We start from the raw sequence: 16,920 nt of genomic DNA on the forward strand, positions 1-16,920 counted from the left end.
GTATTTCGAGGATAGCGATCCATAAGAAAATTAGGTATTAAGCACTAGCTACTAATTCATTTACGAGAAGTTATTCCTAATGTTAGATGGTTACGTTCAATATAATCAAATAATAGTAAAATAAAGACAATGCAAACAAACTTGGAAATTCAATAGAATGAAGAGTGAGATTTTTGGGAGTTAAGTATTTAACCACCTAGTGTCAATCTAAGGTGAAATAATTAATTTGGTCTTAAACAAGTGTGAAAGATTGCATAAAAAAAGAGGATAATTACTCTCATAATTTCAACCCAAAATAATGTGAATGAATATATTCATTCCCATGAAATAATCACTCAAACAATTCAAGAGCAAGCAATCAAGATAAAACTTCTTAGCCAAAATGTCATCTCCCAATGTGCAATTGTGGGTGTCTAATTTATGTCCTAACTCGAATCAAGAGACAATTACACAAATATAGCAATGAAAGAAGTAATTTATGCCTTTAATTACCAGCATTAACAATATAAATCACAATTGCAACACAAGTCATAAAATTGAAATATATATATATATATATATATATATATATATATATATATATATATATATATATATATATATATCATTGAGAAATTTAAGAACAAGACACATAGGTTCATAAACACTTTACAACCTAAAAATCCCAAAAGTAAGCTCAACCAACCATGGCTAACATAGTCTTCATTGCACAAGTATTAAGGAAGATGCAAGAAACAATGAAAGTAAAAGAAAAGGGAAGAGATTCTTCTGAATCATGTTCTTCCAAGTTTTTCCTTCCCCTTTCGTATGACTTGAAGCTTCCAATCTCCTATTTTTGGTCTTTGGTGTGATTCTACTCTTCCAATGTGCGAGGAACCCTCCTTCTTCCTTTGGAGTATGAAGAATCACCTCTCTTCACTCTCTTTGTCTTCCCAAGCCGCCGCCAATGTTAGGGTTTGAAGGAAAATGTTTCTATATATAGTGGGTGGAGAATGAGGGTAAAAATGAGAATTTTAACAGCTAAAAATCACAGATCTATAGCTTCTTGACGTTTCGAGCTAATACAGAGCAAAAATGAAACCATTCTGCCACCTCTCGACGCAGGTCCAGTTTGTAGGCTGATTTTGACCATTTTCCCCTCTGATATAGATTTTGATATCTTCATAATATTGTATTACATTTGTCATCAAAAGTACGGAGTATTATGTTTTCCTTTATAAGTAACAAACATTTTATTCCTGATTTAGTATTACATTTGATGGTATAAGTATTATATTTGCATATTGATCCAAATCGACCCAACCCGACTCATGGATAAGAATCCGTAAGACGGTCTCACACAAGTGTGATCCTTAACATAATTGGTAGGAGAAACCCTCAATTAGTTTGATAACTACAAATTTTCCAAGTTTCACTCTCCATTGAACTGCCTATTGTCTTTGTTTTGATCCAATCGACTAAAAGTACATATTCGAATAGCAATTTCGAATTTTTATGTAAATTTAAAATAATAATTTTTATTCTAATCAATTATTTTTCTACCAATACATTTATGGTTTATCCTTTTCCCTTCTCTACAACCCTGCTCTCCCTATACACAAAAATTATATCGTGGACTATGGTCCACAATAAACATTGTCTGTGCAGTGTGTGTGTCACATATTAAATATAACTTCTTCTTTTTTTTACATATATTAGATTTAAAAGTAAAAATGAGCATATTTATTCAATTTAAACAAAATATTTTCACAAACATTTTAAATATAAAGTTTAAAAATCACTCGAAATTAAATGTGTTAATATTATAATGCTAGTCTAATATATATATATATATATATATATATATATATATATATATATATATATATATATATATATATATATATATTTAAAAAAAAAAGTGTTAGCAAATAAGTTTTTAAAAAAAAAGAATAGAAAATAAAGAATGAAAACTGAAAATTTAAAAAATAGTAAATATAAAACAATTTTCTGAAGTAAATGTGCTCATGCATGTTTTCTTGGATGTCTCTTATTCTAATTAAAAATACAAAATAAAAAATATAATATTACATGTATTTTCATTTTACTCTCTATTTTTTAATGTATTGATTATTGATCTTAAGTATAAAAGTGATATAATTTTTTTTTTCTTTCACCCGATTAATGCATGTTACAGGATGAGAATATATAGTGTTGTGAGTAGCATTAGCATTATTCTACCGTGTCATGAGATGAATGTCGACAATTATATTGTTGGAAGTAGAAAGTGGGGAAAGGCGTTAGGTTTTACAAAAGTTGGGCCGGTAAGTTGTATTGGGTTCAGATTTGTAGGTTGAAGTCTTACAACGACCCACAGTTTGTTGCCCATTTCTGCAAGAAATCAACCAGACCACTCACAGACGCGTCAACCATAGCTGTGTGCAAATACTGTGTGCAAATCGGCCGACATTTGTCGCTATATATATATAGATTTAAGTTTATATGAGAAACTAGGTTAACATTAGTTAGTTCTTTATTTATAGACATTGCATATCATCTATAACATAATGCATACACGTAGTGTACTGCAAATATAATACACATATGTTATGCACCGCATCATGAGTTAACTTTTTTCACGCATCATGATATGGACCTGATAGGGAATATTCCTCGACCATAACGTACTTAAGACTAGACCGGAGCCGGACCCATTAGGGGTATAGAGACTGGTCTGATTGACACCGACCCGAGTGCGTGTCTCCCTGATCCGGATCGGACCCCATTTTGAGAGGATCTCGCCAATAAGCTGGAAATCAGTACCGATTGCTTCGCCCCGGTCATGTTAGGTCGAGCTCGGCCCCGACCTCCGACACTTGGAACATCAGCTAAACACATTAATAGTGGACCTTATAGACCGTCGGCCAGGCCTTTGCATGCGTTCCACGTGCCCTGCATGCCGAGGGACCAGTACCTGCTCCCTGACATTCCCTATAAATACCAGAATAAATGCGGAGAGGGGGACTTTTGACAATTTCATTATAACTTCAGTTAGCTCGGGAACCTCTGGCCTCACATTGTAAGCCGAGCAATATACCTTAAACCAACAACCAGACTACACAAGGGCCGAATCCCTGTCCGATCCTATACTATGTACGTATTAAATAATGATCGATCATATTTAGTAAAATATTAATCAATAATTGGTTTAAGGTGATCAGATTTAGACAATCTAGATTAAGTTACATTCTTTTAATCCTTTATCACCTTAGATTACAAAATGAATTATATTTCATCTAAAATACATATTCGAATAACTATTGTGATTTTTTTTGTAAATCAAATATTAATCTTCTTTCCTTTGATAAATCAATTAAATCGGTCTGACTAATCAACTAAAAAATCCAAACAAAATTACAAAGCCAATAAAATTTTGAACTCGACTACTTTTGTACATTATTACTAATGACTTTTGGAGTCTTTGTCCTGGATCATTGTATCAACTACATTCCAATTTCCTTGTACCGGTGATTTGACATTCACAAAATTCATGGCTCCAAGTCAATTACAAGTACTCTATTCGTACGCAATTCTATAGTTTGGTCATAGAAGCAACCATGCTTTTCCATGCCCAAATGTGAAATGAAGACCAAGAAAGAAACCTACAAATTTCTATTGGATACAATCATACCACAAGATGCCTTCACCATAAGATCTTGATACTTCACATGATCTGAAAAGAAAATAATCTTAGGTAACCTATCATCATTTATCCTAACCTAATGTGAAAGAAATTAAATAATATTAGGAACATATATACAATAGTCAATCATATAAAATTAGTGTGGATTTAAATTAATTTTTTTTTGTAAATTTATTAATATATATATATATATATATATATATATATATATATATATATATATATATATATATAATTAGTTTATTGTACACTTTTATTTTTACAGTTGTTATGAAATGTACAAGTATTATATAGAACTTATATATATTAGGTACCGTTAGGATTTATAGGGATTAGATAGTCATATGAAAACTTGTTTCCTTATTTGAAGTCTTCTATTATGTATTTATAGGGATGTGTATTATCTCTTTACTTTCGTAACATGGTATCTGAGCCTTTACGATAATTGGAGCACCAACAACGACCTTACGCGCCGCCATCCTTCGTTGTTACTCTCTCATCACATGCCGGCATGTGAGGCTCCGACGATCGAAAATATTTTGGTCAACTGCTACTAGGTCACCTGAGCCCGTTTTGATTTTGAACTTGGTTTGGACCATTGTGTTGCCACTTTTGGAGTTACCCCTTCAGGCCTCAATGCAACTAACCAACATAACATATGGTATGAAGAACATTTAATTTATCAAATAAAGTGAAACACCATCCAACTGCTCTCCATATCTGAAAGAAGAAACTTGATCGAAGTTGGCTTATTATTATATTGTTCACATGCAGGAAACTAATATAATATCAGACCAAAACTTCTACATTACTCCCTAATAAATTAGGGAACTTCAATTCCTATAATAAATTGCATGTGCACTGTCATATTACTCCCAGCTTCCTATATTAGGGGACGTCTATATATATGTTATATGTACTTCATTCAAGGGGAACTGAAATCCATGGCCTGTCTCAGCTCGAATAGATTGGACCGAACATCATATCGTCGAATTAATCTCATCTTGTAAGATGCATGCAATGTGAAAAGTTTAGTATGTAAGGGAGTACTAGGGTCTTCCCCGTTTGAAGCAGCAAGAAGGGCACTTGTATTGCTGTATAATCTCAGCTTTTGCCGGCGTCATCTTCACACATTTCCCGTGGAACCATCTCTCGCACACGTCGCACCCAATCCAGAACTCATCGGCATTGTAGTTTCCTCCACAGCTCCCACATAGCGTTTCGCCATGTTCTTCTTCCTCTTTTTCGCGACTTTTATCTGCCAGTTTCGACGAATTTTTCGCCTGCCCTTCACTAGTTCTCTGCAAATTAAAATACAAAGGGACAATACGTAACCATACAATCAGAAGATGTCCCGGACAAATACAGGGCAAGTTCGCAGTTGTACATCTCTGCAATACTTTTTCACTTTTAAAAGTGGTCTCATTAGTCTTATATGTACTGAAAGATGATAGATGAGGGAAGTAACCAAAGCACAACTAAATTCACGTCTTGTTCTCGATCGTTTACTACAAAATAATAATAATATATAATAAATAAACAAAAATGCAAAATACAAAAAAGGCAACATGGTCTTTTGTACTTGCTTGCAAGCTTTCAAAATAAGAAAGTTTGCAAGTCACTTAAACTTTAAAAAAGTTTTTCAAATTAAAAAAAAAAAAAAAAAAAAAAATCCGCTGTGAATTTCCGGGATGGGTTACCCTAATCATGGACTTAAACAATTATTAGTAGGTGCATAATCTAGGGAGTAGGATCAAAAATACAATTTTTTTCATCTCAAAATTTTGTTGTCATTCTTTATTATTCATCTGTCTCATTTTACATGTTTAGTTACTATTCATTAGTCAAATTCATTCTTTTTCTTTGTTTATTTTTTAATAATGTAATTTTTAAATTTATAAATTATATTAATACTAAATTTAATATTATGAAAATTTGAAATGTAAATATCAACAAACACATAAAATGAAACTGAAGAAATATTTACCTTTGTGCTTCCTCGCGATTTGTTTCCACTATCCGCATTAGACTTGTCTTTCACCGGATTTTTTTCCAGCACAGCCTCAAATATGGTAGGCAGATCATTTATTAAGCTAAATAGATGCCTCCTGTCAAACAAGCTAAAATGTTGAGTGCTAAACTTGATTTGTGATAAAAGAAGTGTTAAGAGAGTTCCACATTTGAAACAAATAAGAGAAAACATATAGATCATACTTAGACTAATTAATTGATTGGATTTAATGTAGTTTAGTACATGTCTATTATAGCGCATTTTTTTTGTGTGTGTGCAATGGATGCATGACAACCACCAGCTTCAACTCGCAAGAGTTTCCTAAAACATTATAGTCTAGTTGAGTGACCTTGAAACTATTTTAGATTGTTTATCCATAGTGTATTGGTGTGAAGAAGAAGGAATAAATTAAAGCAAAGTACCTGTCGTTTTGGGTGAGATGAGCTCCAAAGTAGAATGCCACAGATAGCAACCAACAATCACTGTGGATAGCAACAAGTGAAAGCCAATCTCTGCGGTTCATACCATCTCTGGCAAAGTTTATCCCAAGAACAGGCTCTGGAAGCTCCGGTGGAACTTCCTCTGCCGGAATGTTCACTTCCCAGGTTTCATTTTGATGTCCGTATAAGCACAAATTCTCCTTCTCTATAACACATCATTATATAACAAATGCACAAAAGCATCTAAAACTGCCATTACCCATAAACTACACAGATCAGAGATTACTAGATTAGCTTAGCAGAAACAAAGCTCTATAACAATGCAACACAAATAACAGAATTACAAATAATGATCGATATATACTTCATCAAATTTCAGCTGGAAATTAAATTCAACAATTCTATCCTGATTAGCTAGCTTTACAACCTAATTTAAGATGATTTAATTTTGAAAAGCAGTAAAGAAACGGTGAATTCGAATTAAAATGTACCTGGATCGCACAGACCGTAGAACTCATCCACATCTGGAAGAAGGAAACCAGTAGAAATTCAAACAAAAATTCGGGAATATTTACACGAAAATGTTCATGAATGGAATTACCGTAGGTTAAGGCCCGGAGAATCCCGGAGCGACGGGCGCTGAAATCCTTGAAGATCTCCTCAACGGTTCGACCCATTTCTGCATATATCGATACGAGATCTCAAAAATGCAAAAAGAAAATATGATATGATTGCAGTGATCTGATAGAGAGAAAGTATTAACACAGAAGAAATGAATTGAATGAATTGCTTAAAGTCCGTATAATTCGAATGGGTGATCTGAGAGACACTCGATCCCAGTATACGTGTGGTGCATGAAATAGAAAGATAAGAAATCAAAAACAAATACGGAGTAACAAATAACAAAGAATGTGTTCCCAAAACACTTTATGGTCAAGCCGTCACTTTATGGTCAAGCCATATAACTGTGACTTTCTCAAATATCTTAGTAACGACATTGATCTTTTGTGCTTTACCGATCAACTATAAACAACTTAAGCATGATTTTTTTATTTTATATTGTATTAAGTACAAATAGAAGGTGCTAGTCGGGCACCTAGGTGCCTCCTAGACAGTCAAGTAATTCGAGTAGAGAAATATAGAAGAGGAGCAACCGAGCAGGCAAAAAGTACCACTCGACCGAGTTGAGCGCCAACTAGTCATAGTTAGGGGTCCAACTCGACGCCTAGTCGAGTAGCCAACTAAAAGTTGCCTAAGGTTGAAATAGTCTCGGCCTAGGGACGCCTAGGTCAATTTTTACAACATTGATTAAGTATTATTAACACTAGTATCAATGGTGCCCATCATTATATGGCCCTGTTTGGTAAATAGTTGTTAGCTGTTAGTTGATTGGGTTAATTAGAAGGTATAACTAGTTGATAATATTAGCTGATTGTAAAAATATGTTTGGTAAATTAGCTGTTAGCATTTTGGAGTACAAAAAATTGATTAACCAAACACTTATATTGATTTTTAAACTAAGTTAAATAATTAATAGTGATTAAATAAGATAAAATTAGTCTATAAACTAACTATTTTACCAAACACGCCTGTATAATTGTATATGATAGGAGTATTATCTACGGAAGATATCCAAAATAATGGGATATTTTTATCTTGAACAATATCATTTAGTACAAAAAAGACAATATCATGGAGGATAGAATGTGCATAACTCCAAAAAACAAGTGGCTTTAAGATAAGGGCAGAGATGGATTGCTAGAGAGAGAAGAATGGCGGCAGTTCTACTGAACCAGCTTCAACCAACCACTCTCAAGCATTCCAAGCAACCGCAACCATCTCTGTGCGCCACCCCGCAACGGTCGGCAGCCGTGAGAGTGAACGCAACTTCCGGCAACGCCCAGCAGCTTATACAGTCCGGAACCGTACGCCCAATACCGCCCAAAGATGCCGCCACGGCCGTGGACTCCGAAGGCTACATCTTGCTGGATATCCGGCCCGAATGGGAAAGAGCCAAGGCCCGAGTTTCGGGCTCTCGCCACATTCCGCTGTTCGTCAAGGACCCGGATAATAGCCCCTTGGGTCTGCTCAAGAAATGGGTGCATTTCGGTTATATTGGGCTGTGGACGGGCCAGAATATGACCATGTTCAACCCCGAGTTTTTAAGACAAGTAGAGACACAGATTCCCGACAAGGATTCCAAGATCCTCGTAGCTTGTGGTGAAGGATTGAGGTGCGATTTTTTTTTTTATTAACAATTATAATTTTAATGTTTTTTAAGGTAACTAGGAAAGCGCAATAATCCTAATCAATAAAGTATCACAATTTCACAAGAATGTAAATTAATATAGATGGTCATAGCTGATAGATTCAAATAAAAAAGTGGTCGAACTTTAATAATTTTTTTGTCATTATTGGTTATTATAATTTCATGCATGTGTATAAGCTAAGGTTTAGATTTTGGTTGATTACATACATATAGGTCTATGATGGCTGTTTCAAAGTTGCATAGAAGTGGATACGCAAACCTGGCATGGCTGGCCGGAGGGTATAAATCCGCCGAAGATAGCCATTTTCCGGCAGTCGAAGGGCCGGAGAAGTTGCAGTATGCCACCGTCGGAGGTGCATCGTATTACTTCCTTCAATTGCTTATTTTACTTAAAGCTGTGGGGAACAAAGATTGATCCAATAATGACTTTTTTGTGTATAACATTTCGTATTGAATTCGATCTAAATTTTATAACCAGAATTTGACTCTTACTTAGAGAAGCCCGATGGCTATTTCTGGATCGTGCCAGCAGAGTTTGATTAAGTTGTAGTGATGAATAACATATCCAAATGAGTTATAAATGGCATTTTATTTATTTAAATACAGAGTACATATATGCTTATTGGCATAGTCCATATTCAATCTATTACAACTTACAAGCACACTCAAACAAGATTTAAGTATACTGCTACTTCATTTCACACAGACTAGGAAGATTGGAAACCAAGCAAAAAAAAAAAAAACATCATTTGACAAAATCAAAAGACATGAGTAATTTGACAGAGGGATACTTCTGCCCCTTTTGATCATGGAGTGTTACAGCGCGAACGCCGGTTCTCAGCTCAGAAACAGGCAGACAAGTCTGGCCTCCAAAATCATCAACCTCAGACATATCATATTCATGAACTTCGATTCGAAGCAATGCAAGTTCAGGAACAGTGAGAGGGAACTCGAATTCCTCGTCCCATGTTGGAATCCAGTTATCCTCAATTGCCCTTGTTTTCTTCATTGTTGAATCTGCTGGAACTCCTGCAATTCCAATCTGGAAATACACCAAACCAATCTGTTCTTATTGTTCGTTTTATTAAAATCCAAAGTTAAAAGAGCAGCAGGAAATTAATTAATGTACTGTCAACCTTAACATAGAAGTCTGGGGGAGAATGAAAGTCGAAATGTGTTCGTTTAAAATCCAGATGCCACCCCTCTCCCATGTATACTTTCACCTGATAATCGCGAATATGAAATGTAGCAAAGAATTTGCAGGACTAAACATGAGAAGGGAAAAGATTCACTTTTTATGTACCTTTAATGTTGTTTTCACAGGTAAGAGGTTTTTAGGATCATAGACATCATTCGGTTTTAGTAAAAGTTCTGGTTTTTTCACATAACCACACCCTCCATTTGCTCTGAACATTCCTTGCATCAACCAAAGAGGCCTACCATATCCCTGGCAACCAAATCGTGTTTACTAATCGGAGAAATTTCCCCCTTTTTTTTTTTTTCTCGAGCAAGAATGTGAAACTGAATAAAATAAACCTGCATGTTAAATGCAACCATCTGAGCTCCATGGATCCATCCAATTAAGGGGTTGTAGTTTGAGGAATCGAAACGTATACCCTTTGGATATACTCTCAGCATATTTCTCTGGGTGAACCTTGAAGGAGATTATCAATTATCATCAGTTCATTTGAAAACAGATAGTCTTGATCTTCATCTTCATTTCACAAAATGACACAAAAGTTTAGTCTCTCTCACCTGATGATTTCTTTGCCATGTGACATGACAATACTTACAAGCTTTTCTTCGCTTAAGCTAACACGTCGTACCTTATCAGGATCTGCATTTATCCACTCCTCGACTTTACCCTTAGTTTTCCCTCCCTGGATTGCAATCAAACGCTTGTATTCGGGTGCAGCATTTGGCTGCACACCATGATTTGAATGATGGGAATCGTCGTCTTCTGCACACTCGTGATCTGCAGCATCCTCTTTGTTATTCTGAGACGATAAGATAATTGAAAAATTAGTTTCACGGAGCTGAAATTTTATACATTAATCCATATATATACTGAAAATTGAAGCATGTGCTCCATCTCAACTAAAAGCCTAAGCTGATAGTTGGATTCACATTAATGGCTATATGCTCACACTGAAGTACCTCATATAGGGCTTTGAATTTATGTGATAGGTCTGAAATTTCCTGTCCCCATGCATTTTCCTCTGAAGAAGCACTTTTTGTGCTGTGGGAATTACTGTTATCTTTGTCTTTCAGAGACTTAGTTTCCTGATATTCTACAGGTGGTTTTGTTGAAATTATTATTTTTCGCTTCAATGATTCCGGGGAAGGAAATTCTTCCAAACATTCTGATCCAGGAGCGAAAAGAACGTCCCCAAACGTTTGAGAGACCATCTGAAATCGAACAAGCAGGCCTAAAAACTCAATCTAAAAGAGGAATTAGCAGAAAGGCCAGCAGGCACTCACCTCTGCAACTTTAGCCTGAAGATCTGGGGTGAGGTGATCTTCTAGAGTGATAATAACCGGATATTCAGACGATATGAAAGCATGCTCCCGGATTGATTTCAAGCACTTGATGAGCTCCACTGGAGTTGTAAGTGTCCTGGAAATCGAAAACCCCATAACAGAAGATCATAAAAAGCAGTCTGCTTTGATGACAATCTTAAGAAACAAAAGAATTGGAGCAAGATGAACCATTTTAAATTTTAATTTTACCCTCCATGAAGAATATCAACATTGTTCTTGGAGGAATTCGGCCACATATCGAGCTCAATCACCCTAACACCGCGCTCCAGAGCTTTTATAATTGGCACGTCGCTACAATCGCTGTTTAACTGGTTCCCAGTTAGGTAGGTATTATGGCTAGTGTATATGAAATAATGTGACAATGGAGCATTCATATCATGATGCACCTGGGATTCCAAAAAAAACATGACCATTAATGTGAAACAAACATCAGAAAACCTCCAATCTTAAATTTCTTAATCCTAACATCACATATATCAGAGTAAATGGACAATTTGGATCAACTGATGATGATTGTGTTGAGCCATGTGCAATCTAACTATCAGGCTTTTAGTTGAAATGGAGTCTAATTTGGTATCAGAATCAGACCAAAGGTCATGGGTTCGAGATTGAGCCTCAGTACCTTATTAGCAGGGGGAAGAGGAGAGTTTGTCTCACTGAAAAGGAATCGAAAGAACGATTCGAGATTGAGGCCTTTGCTGCGATGGAACACATGGAGATGCTCAAGGGACTTGAGTGCAGCCTCCATTATAGTCTCAGCTTCTTCCTTAGAAACCCTTTCTTCTCCCTGAACTTCCTTCAGGAACTTGTGCAGATGCTCCGCACTCATCATTCCATTCTCCGAAAATCTGCCAAACAGGGCCTTGATCTCATCTGGTGGCTCAGCATCTCTCAGCTTGAACTTTCTCGAGAAACAGCAGATTCTGTAAGTTTGCTTCGACATTTTTTTTTTTGGGATTCTGGGGAATTTGGGATGAAGATGAGGCTTTGATACTCCACAGTTCACACTATGATTGCTGCTTTTAGTAAAGTGAAAAAATAAAAATTACTCAATATGCTTAGTTCAATGATTAAGGGTCCTAAAGCAATAATCTTGGAATTCATATATGGTGGTGTTTGAGGCAAGAAATGACATCACAATTCGCAAGCAATACAAAGGCAACCACTAAGTTGGATATTTTTGCTGAAAAGCTTGCATGAATTATGAATACGGACAATGTATAGTACAGTAGCTGAAATGGTCCCAAATTCCCAATATTATTAAATTGCATATACCGTAACCAAAAATAAGACCACTTTGGCCAATAACACCACTAATTTAATCCGGAATTTATATTTACAATTTCATTATATTTAATATTTCATTTTGTATTAGTTCACAAAGTTTATATATTCGGGTGGATATTTAAAGGACCCCGTCAACCATCCTTTTATCGAAACGTTACACCGAGTGATATACAAGTATAAGAAAATAAAGTTACATTCATTCAAAAAAAAGAATAATAAAGTTACACATTCACTTCTAGCTATAATTTTTGGCAAAGTATTAAACGTTTAATAAGACAATTGGCACAAAAGCAAGCATATTGTGCCGTTGAAACTGACATGAAAAATTAAATAATAATAATAATAATAATAATAATAATAATAATAATAATAATACAATTGAATTTTTCCAAATAATTTTGTTACTTATTTGACCCTTTTTCCTTTAAATTTATTTTAGAAATATTAAAGAAAATAAGTAAAGAAATAAAGAATTTAATTTGTTAGTAAACATGATAGTTTATGTGGGATGGATGAAATACTTGTTTAAATGAATCTGAATGTCACATCAATCTTAAAATTTGAATGTAATTTTTAATTTGCATACATGTTCAGTTGTTAGTTGTTACTTTGATTTTTTTTTTTTAACAAATTTAATGACGTAATTATTATTTTCAAATAAATAAATATTGTTTTTGTTTCACATTTATCCCTTTAGTTACTTTAAATTGTTTATTTTGTTTTATTTAGTTAAGGGGGTGATTAATCTTCCTAAGATTAAGATTAACCAAAGTTTAATCTTGGTGTCTAAAAAGACATTCAATAACAACAACTTTATGAGAATTTGTCTATTTCTTCCTGGAATGAATAAACACACTATATTTCTATATCTCAACTAGATAACTATTATATAGGTCATGTTTGATAAATGACATATTCATCCAATTTTTTATATATAGATTCGTCATTTTTAATGTTTTGTCAAACCTTTTATAAATATTTATGTACTTTTAAAAAAAAAAATTACTGACTCTATTACATTATAGTAAATATTTATGTACTTTTTGATTAATAAGTTTGAGATGAATGGTCGTGCTAGTAATGCTATCATTCCTATCAAAACAAGCATGAGGATGCATGGTTAATGGCGGTGGGGTCCAAATTAAAGAAGACAGTCACGTTCAGAAATTTTGAAGTCAATACATGATAAAGTAGTGGGCCTTGGCTGTGACAATCTTATTAAGACATGTTTCTTCTATATACAATGGAAACCAACATAAAATCAATCATTAAATTTAGAACTTATTACTTTTGTACAATTAAATCATTCAATTTTAAAAGTGGGCAATTGAGCCATCAAATAAGCAAAATATGTACACTTAGGACAATTTTATGATTTATTTTAATGTAATTTAAGTTAAAAATATTTTAATCTGTCATCACTACTAGTATGATTAAAGAAATTGCAGTTCTTAATAAATACGATGTAATTAATATGATAGGATTGTATCGATAAAAAATAGAAAAATGTCCAAATTACATATATTTTACTTGTTTAATGGTTTAATATAATTACACATTTTTAAAGTTTAGTGACTCAATCGTACAAAAGTGATAAGTTTAATGACATGTTTGACATTTTTCCTTCAATTTAATGCCTCTAAATTAGGGTTTAGTACGTATAGTATATATATCTGTTACGATCTAGTAAAGGGTGATGGTTTAGAAGGAAAATGCTACATGTAATCTCAAATTCTACTCCTAATTAATTTTTTACTCCTACACTTCTACTGTTGATGTGAACATTTTGGTAGGACACATCACACACATAATGAAAATGTCTTATCATATTTTACCATGTAAGGGTGTAAAGTAATCTAAAACTCGGTTAATAATAATTATCTAAAGATATCTTCATCCAAGCAATTCTTTGATTTCTTTCTCATTTTCAGAAATGGTCCTAATTGTAATATTATTAAATTTACAATTAACCACTATTCAATTCGTATGTATCGTCTATACAATTCTCTCTCTAATCTCAAAAGTCGTCGCACTTTCACATTATTTTTTTGAAAAAATATTATCAATAAAAAATTCTTTTTTACAATTATTTTCTTTTATCTATATATAATTTAATTTAAATATTTAAAATAATAAAAATACATATTCACATTCTGTCAAATAATTTTACAAAATTTGAACTAAAATAATTCGTATTCCACTGCACAAATATTCAAAAAATTTATTATGTGAAAATTTGAAATAAATAATTCATATTATGCAGAATAAAAATTAAAAAATAAAATTAATTAAAATTTAAAACTCAAAATACATTGAAATTATTAAAATTATTCAAACATAAAATCCGAGTGCATAAATATAAATATAAGATATGTATGAATGAATGAAAAGTGCGTGATTAAATATTAATATATTATTGAGAAAATTTCACTTTTGATCCCATTACTATTGGGGTATTGTTAATTGGGATTCACGATTTTAAAAACTGTCAATTTGACTCTACAAGTATTCAAATTTTTTCAATTTCAGTCCCTTTGACCAAATTGTAGACGAAAAGTAGCTAAAAAATTTTAATGAGTGAAATGATGAGGGCAATTTAGTCTTTTGTTTCTTCTCTATTTCTTGCTCTTAAACTGCAATTCCCCTGATCTTCTTGAGTTGTTCCTTGGCGATGTTGTGGTTGCCGCGCTCAATCAAGGAGTTCGGTGTCTTCGGGAGGAAGATGGAGCCGATAATGATGAACATCGCAGAAATGATGGCACTGCTCAAGCTCAAATGCATTATCTAACAAGTCGATGTTGTTGAATAGCATGGGGCGTAGAACATGATAACATTAATCCTTGTAAATTGTTGGAAAAGATTCCTCTGTACACATGTTGCGCCATGGATGCTCGACTTTCCTGGAGGTTTCACTTGCCGCGATCAAGTCGTTCAACTCTTCATCGACGTTGTCAATTCCCCTTATTTTCTTGAGCCATTCTTTGGTGACGTCTTGGTTGCCGCGCTTGATTAGCAGAACGACGGTGAATGCTCCTCATAGAAATACTAATGCTCCTCATAGAAATCTAGCCAAACCAAATGATTATATTTAGATACAAACACAATATCAAACAACACACTTGAATAAAGTGGAAGTAATAAAAACTAAAGGTAGATCGATCAAGATAGTGAAACTAAATTGAGAGCTATTGCACGCAAATTAAACCAAACCAACAACACATGTAGCCCACCTTTATTTCCCCTCTATAAGACTTCAAAACCCATTTGAAATGCTATTCTTTATAAGGTGAGAGTCCGAAGAGTTTTGATTTTTGAAAGCAAGTTAAAGAATGGCTTTCCAACAATACTTGTGTTGCTATATAGGGCATCACAGATATTACGCACGAAATATATTATATTAACTTTATTTTTAATTACAAAGGAAGGGGTTACCCACTTATATACAATTTAGTATACTAGGAGGCTCGAAACTCAGACCTCCCACATAATGAACCAACCGAATACCAGTGGACTTCCCATATATTATATTTAATTTAATTTTTTATATTAACTTTATATATTCAACATTAATTAATCTTCTTTTAAACATTACCCTCAAGATCGATCCATGAGACTTATGATCAACAATCATTTCAATCTCTCAAATCATGCGGAGCCAACAAATTGAAACCAAAGAAAAGCATGCGGTTATTTCACTCACGGCTTCAATCATTGGAGCAGATCAGATCGAAGACGTACAGACATTGTGTTCTCATGTGGGAAATGATAACACATACGTCGTATTTTGTGTATTTAAGAATGAGATGATTGTGGGATCAAGGTTTGCGCCCGGAAATTGTTATGGGTAATGGGCCGGATAATTAGAGGGCTGCACCACAAAGAGGAATAAGCAGAATGAATGCTCATCTATATTCAGTCAATCTCTCCTCAAACTCCTCATATCAAGAGCGGGAATTGCCAGAAGATTGGGTGCGAATTGATTCTTCATCAGATCAGAAAGAAAAGAGAGGTATGAAGAACAAGGCCAAAAATCTGGTAAGAGCTCTGAAGGTTAGGTCATGGATGGTGATTGGATTCTGCAAGAGAGCCTGGTATAAGTTGCGCCACCGTTTAAATTTCTGAATCTGCAAATAAATTAAAAGCGCCCATTAAACATGTACCAAATGTTGTATTCATAATCCTATCCTATATATATGCCTTCACTACTTTTATGATCACTTCTCTATGTTTCTTTTTAGCTATATATATGTGTGTGTTTTTAAATTATCATGGTGATTGAGTTTTGCAATTTGAATGTCTCAAAATGGAGGAAAAAAAATGATTATGTTTATTACGTGATAACATGTAGTGTATTACATATATGATAAATGAATAATACAATAAGAATTTGGAATATATGTAATTGAAATCTCAAAAATATCATTCATAATTAAATGTCTTTAGGTTGAATGATAAGAATTATTCACCATGCATTAGAAATTAGACCATTATTTCATTCTTACTTTGCATATACACACACATTTTAAAACATTTATGTTGTAAAAGCTAGTTTTTTCAACAAAATAATAATAATAATAATAATAATAATAATAATAATAATAATAATAATAATAATAATAAAAGCTAGTGTTTTAAATTTGGAGATAGCTCCTTTAAAAAAAAAATTGGAGATAGCTGCTCAACGTGACAA

The 16,920-nt window shown here is 33.6% G+C and overlaps 3 protein-coding genes across 3 annotated transcripts; 1 reads left to right on the forward strand and 2 right to left on the reverse strand.

Moving 5' to 3' along the window:
- Positions 1 to 4,403: 4,403 nt before the first annotated feature.
- LOC109181018 (PHD finger protein ALFIN-LIKE 1-like) lies at positions 4,404 to 6,992 on the reverse strand. The gene is made up of 5 exons (XM_019330766.1): positions 6,735 to 6,992; positions 6,625 to 6,657; positions 6,116 to 6,338; positions 5,670 to 5,790; positions 4,404 to 4,983 (listed from the first exon to the last, which is right to left on the reverse strand). The coding sequence occupies exons 1-5, from the start codon at positions 6,808 to 6,810 to the stop codon at positions 4,732 to 4,734; spliced, it is 705 nt and encodes a 234-aa protein (XP_019186311.1). The 5' UTR covers positions 6,811 to 6,992; the 3' UTR covers positions 4,404 to 4,731.
- An 853-nt stretch (positions 6,993 to 7,845) lies between these two features.
- Positions 7,846 to 8,899, forward strand: LOC109181618 (rhodanese-like domain-containing protein 10). The gene is made up of 2 exons (XM_019331472.1): positions 7,846 to 8,366; positions 8,616 to 8,899. The coding sequence occupies exons 1-2, from the start codon at positions 7,906 to 7,908 to the stop codon at positions 8,815 to 8,817; spliced, it is 663 nt and encodes a 220-aa protein (XP_019187017.1). The 5' UTR covers positions 7,846 to 7,905; the 3' UTR covers positions 8,818 to 8,899.
- A 78-nt stretch (positions 8,900 to 8,977) lies between these two features.
- LOC109181610 (phosphoinositide phospholipase C 2-like) lies at positions 8,978 to 12,085 on the reverse strand. Its single transcript, XM_019331462.1, has 10 exons — positions 11,967 to 12,085; positions 11,566 to 11,932; positions 11,133 to 11,329; positions 10,884 to 11,019; positions 10,560 to 10,811; positions 10,158 to 10,399; positions 9,939 to 10,056; positions 9,706 to 9,849; positions 9,539 to 9,625; positions 8,978 to 9,444 (listed from the first exon to the last, which is right to left on the reverse strand). The coding sequence occupies exons 2-10, from the start codon at positions 11,884 to 11,886 to the stop codon at positions 9,148 to 9,150; spliced, it is 1,794 nt and encodes a 597-aa protein (XP_019187007.1). The 5' UTR covers positions 11,887 to 11,932; positions 11,967 to 12,085; the 3' UTR covers positions 8,978 to 9,147.
- Positions 12,086 to 16,920: the final 4,835 nt, after the last annotated feature.

Source organism: Ipomoea nil, unplaced genomic scaffold, assembly GCF_001879475.1.
Source record: "Ipomoea nil cultivar Tokyo-kokei standard unplaced genomic scaffold, Asagao_1.1 scaffold1043, whole genome shotgun sequence".
In the NCBI taxonomy this organism is placed as follows: domain Eukaryota; kingdom Viridiplantae; phylum Streptophyta; class Magnoliopsida; order Solanales; family Convolvulaceae; genus Ipomoea; species Ipomoea nil.